This window comes from Fusarium tjaetaba (assembly GCF_013396195.1).
Source record: "Fusarium tjaetaba strain NRRL 66243 chromosome Unknown NRRL66243_c0000506, whole genome shotgun sequence".
In the NCBI taxonomy this organism is placed as follows: domain Eukaryota; kingdom Fungi; phylum Ascomycota; class Sordariomycetes; order Hypocreales; family Nectriaceae; genus Fusarium; species Fusarium tjaetaba.
The window spans coordinates 1-3,157 of NW_023501702.1; the positions used below are offsets into that span (position 1 = coordinate 1).

The window sequence follows — 3,157 nt, forward strand, 5'->3', positions numbered from 1 at the left end:
GGCGAGGAGCGAGTTTTGTGTGTTTGGCTTCGGTGAATGCGGATTAACTTGTGAATGAATGAGTGAGTGAAAGAGACGGGACGTGTTTAGTGCTGTTTTATTTTTAATTTTTAATTACATTCTAGCTCTGGCTTGGTTTGACTGGGCTGAGGGAGGCTGATGGTGGATACGGTTTCACGAGTTATTGAATCCTTTTGATGGATATGCTTAAGAAATGGCCGCGTAGCGCAGTGTCTGAGCACGGTACGCATGTGCAATTCAGTGTGTTACATTCACCGGTGGAAAGCAATAAAAAGATGCATGTCTCGGAACAAATCCAACGCCAATGTCTTGAATTGATAACAACGTCGCTTGTTATTAGAGACAACTTCATATCTCGCCATGGGATCAACGGGATAGCTCGTTTGACAAACGGCGAGCCAGAAATGATTGACTCGCGAGTCATGATTGGGCGGCACGGACGAGTCTGACAGCTCGTGAGACAGGGATCAGTGCTGTTCTGGACCTTCTGGAAATTCCGAGGTGCAGCGGGTAAGGAATTCTGACAGCTTCACTCAATTGCAGCAGCATTTTAATTCGGTAGATGTTATAGTACTACGTGTCAACATAACCTCCATTGAATTAGGTGTTGATTGAAGAAATGCAGGTAATTGGCACAGCGGAAATCTTCAACAGCTTCGCTTGCTTGCATCCTCACGCACACGCACAGGGCACTCGTTGGCTCTGCAAACAAGTCTAGAGCGGCGTCGATCCAAAAAAAAAACGGACGGATGGGCGGGCGGCAGCATTTCAGCCGCTGGGAATAAACGGAGTTTCGTTTGCGCGCATGCTGTGAGTAGCCGCCGTTTAAAGTTGACTCCTCAGAATTGATGAGAAAACAGGGTTGTTTATTTGAGATCTCGATGTGTAGCCAAGGTAGATACTTGTTATGGCAAACGTTGTGAAAATCGCATTCCCAGAATTACAGGGGGTGTCACCGAAGTGAGGGAGACAGTCAAACGGAAGACGGAGTGCGAGGGGCCCCCGAGAAACGAGCGAGAAAAAACGACCCATGATGGGATCAAAAGTGGTCAATTGACTTGCCCATTCTCTGAATCCCATCCCATCCCACGGGGCCCATGTGCTTGCAGTCTTTTGTTTGACTCTGTTTGTCTCTGTCTGTTCCCGGCTCAGTTATCCTTAGCTTAGCTTTTAGTGTCTACCCCCTGGAGACAGGGCCCTTGGTACACCCCCGCCAAGCTCGGCAGCCCCCGCCGCTCGACCAACGGGTCGTATGACGCGGAACAGACTCGTCGGGCGCTGTCGCTCTGGGTGCTGGGTTAGCAGCGATTGAGGGCAGCGGAGGGTTCTTTTTTATTTTTTCATTTGTGGTTGTTTCCATGGTCTATATATCGCTTGCCCCGTCTGACCATTCTCTGTTTCTGGAAGCCATCGATATCTGAATAACATCGCAACATCACAGTCCATCCTCTCACACCACGACCTCTCTGTCTACTACAGCATTTCACACCCTTGCCGAGTAATATACATACCCACACGCCCCGAGTCTTGCAGAAATACAATATCACCACCTCATCACCCTTCAAGCACCACCATCAGTCAACCATCGACTCTGCAAAACCTCACAATGGCCGACATATCATTCGACTACTTTGATCATCCCCAGAACAAACAGGTATGTTTTGTCGGTCCTTTTTACCCTATAGCACAAAGTGAACCTTACCTCACTCACATTGAACCAACCCAACCCTGGCCCCAATTGAACCCTTGTCTCTGGGGCATTTTGCTTCGTTTATATGGCACATGTTTCCCCTCCCTCGTCTGTCCCCTCACCTCACCTCACCTCATCTCAGCCCACTCTGCCCAATTCGATCGAGTTACTCAACTCAACAACATCTACAATCCCATCTTCAATCTCATCTTTATATCAAGACTCTCTCACCACAACTCACCCCACTTACTCTCTACTCTCAACCTCATTCAAAGTCCATCACTCTAACATCATCAGCACCTTGTTCCTACATCCTTCTACGACCCTGCAGACTTCAGCGGTGATTCGGCCCATTCTCCCGACTCACCACTCTCGCCCGTCTTCAACAACCCTTATCAGCTCCCCGTCTCCAACGACTGGGTCAACTGGGACGACAAGGCTACGCTATCGCCTGACCTTGACGCCCTCCCCAAGCAAGAGCCCTTTGAAGGCATCAACCTCTCCACCATCCCATCACGGAACAGCATGGAGCTCAGCCCCGCCATCAACCCACACGACCTCTCAGGCACCATCCCCGATGCCGTCCCCTTCGGCAGAGTTGGCCTCAATGACATCGACACTCAGCCTCTCTTCCAGACTCCCATCCCCTCCATCTCTTCTCAACCTCCTCATCTTCAGTCCAACATGATGCACTCTACCTCCAACCCTTCTCAGATGTCCTCCTCTCTTGACAGCATCAACTCTAAGGATGCCAACGGTCGATACCCCTCCCGCAAGCGCAAGTCCTCCGGCTCCGGAAGCTCTTCTTCCCGCTCATCTACCTCTCCTCCTCCCGCGACGCGTCGCCACTGCTCTCCCCCCAAGAAGACAGCACACAACATGATCGAGAAGCGATACCGCACCAACCTCAACGACAAGATCGCCGCCCTTCGCGACTCCGTGCCCGCTCTGCGCGTCATGGTCCACCGCCTTGAGCAGCCCTGCGCTGAGACCATGGAGGAGGACGCCGACGAGGATCTCGGCGGTCTCGCACCAGCGCACAAGCTCAACAAGGCCACCATCCTCAGCAAGGCGACCGAGTACATCGCCCATCTCGAGAAGAAGAACAAGAGCCTCGCCCGGGAGAACAGCCAGCTACGGAATCGCGTCGAGGGCTTCGAGATGATGGTCATGTCGCGGGATCAGGGACCCCCAGCAGGAGTCTGGGCATAGAAAGCGAAGCAAGATATAGATTTTGGGTTAACTTTAGCTTTTTTGCTTTTTGTTTGCGATATTATTGTTTGGATCGGCACAACTGGAAACGCAATGCTTCGAGCTTGTGTGATGAATCATGATATCAGGCGTTTACTTGTGGCGTTCAAGACTTGGGTTGGGAAAGGCATTTGTGTTATTTTCGGCGCATTGAGCGGACATTCTGCCATCATATGGGCTTCTACATAAAACGCA

At 51.1% G+C, this 3,157-nt stretch overlaps 1 protein-coding gene across 1 annotated transcript; it reads left to right on the forward strand.

The window, feature by feature from the left end:
- Positions 1–1,627: 1,627 nt before the first annotated feature.
- On the forward strand, positions 1,628–2,923 carry FTJAE_13967 (myc-type bHLH transcription factor; the record flags this gene model as incomplete). The annotated part of the gene is made up of 2 exons (XM_037347159.1): positions 1,628–1,675; positions 2,009–2,923. 2 exons carry the CDS (start codon positions 1,628–1,630, stop codon positions 2,921–2,923), a joined length of 963 nt encoding a protein of 320 aa, XP_037199015.1.
- Between the last annotated feature and the right edge of the window lie 234 nt (positions 2,924–3,157).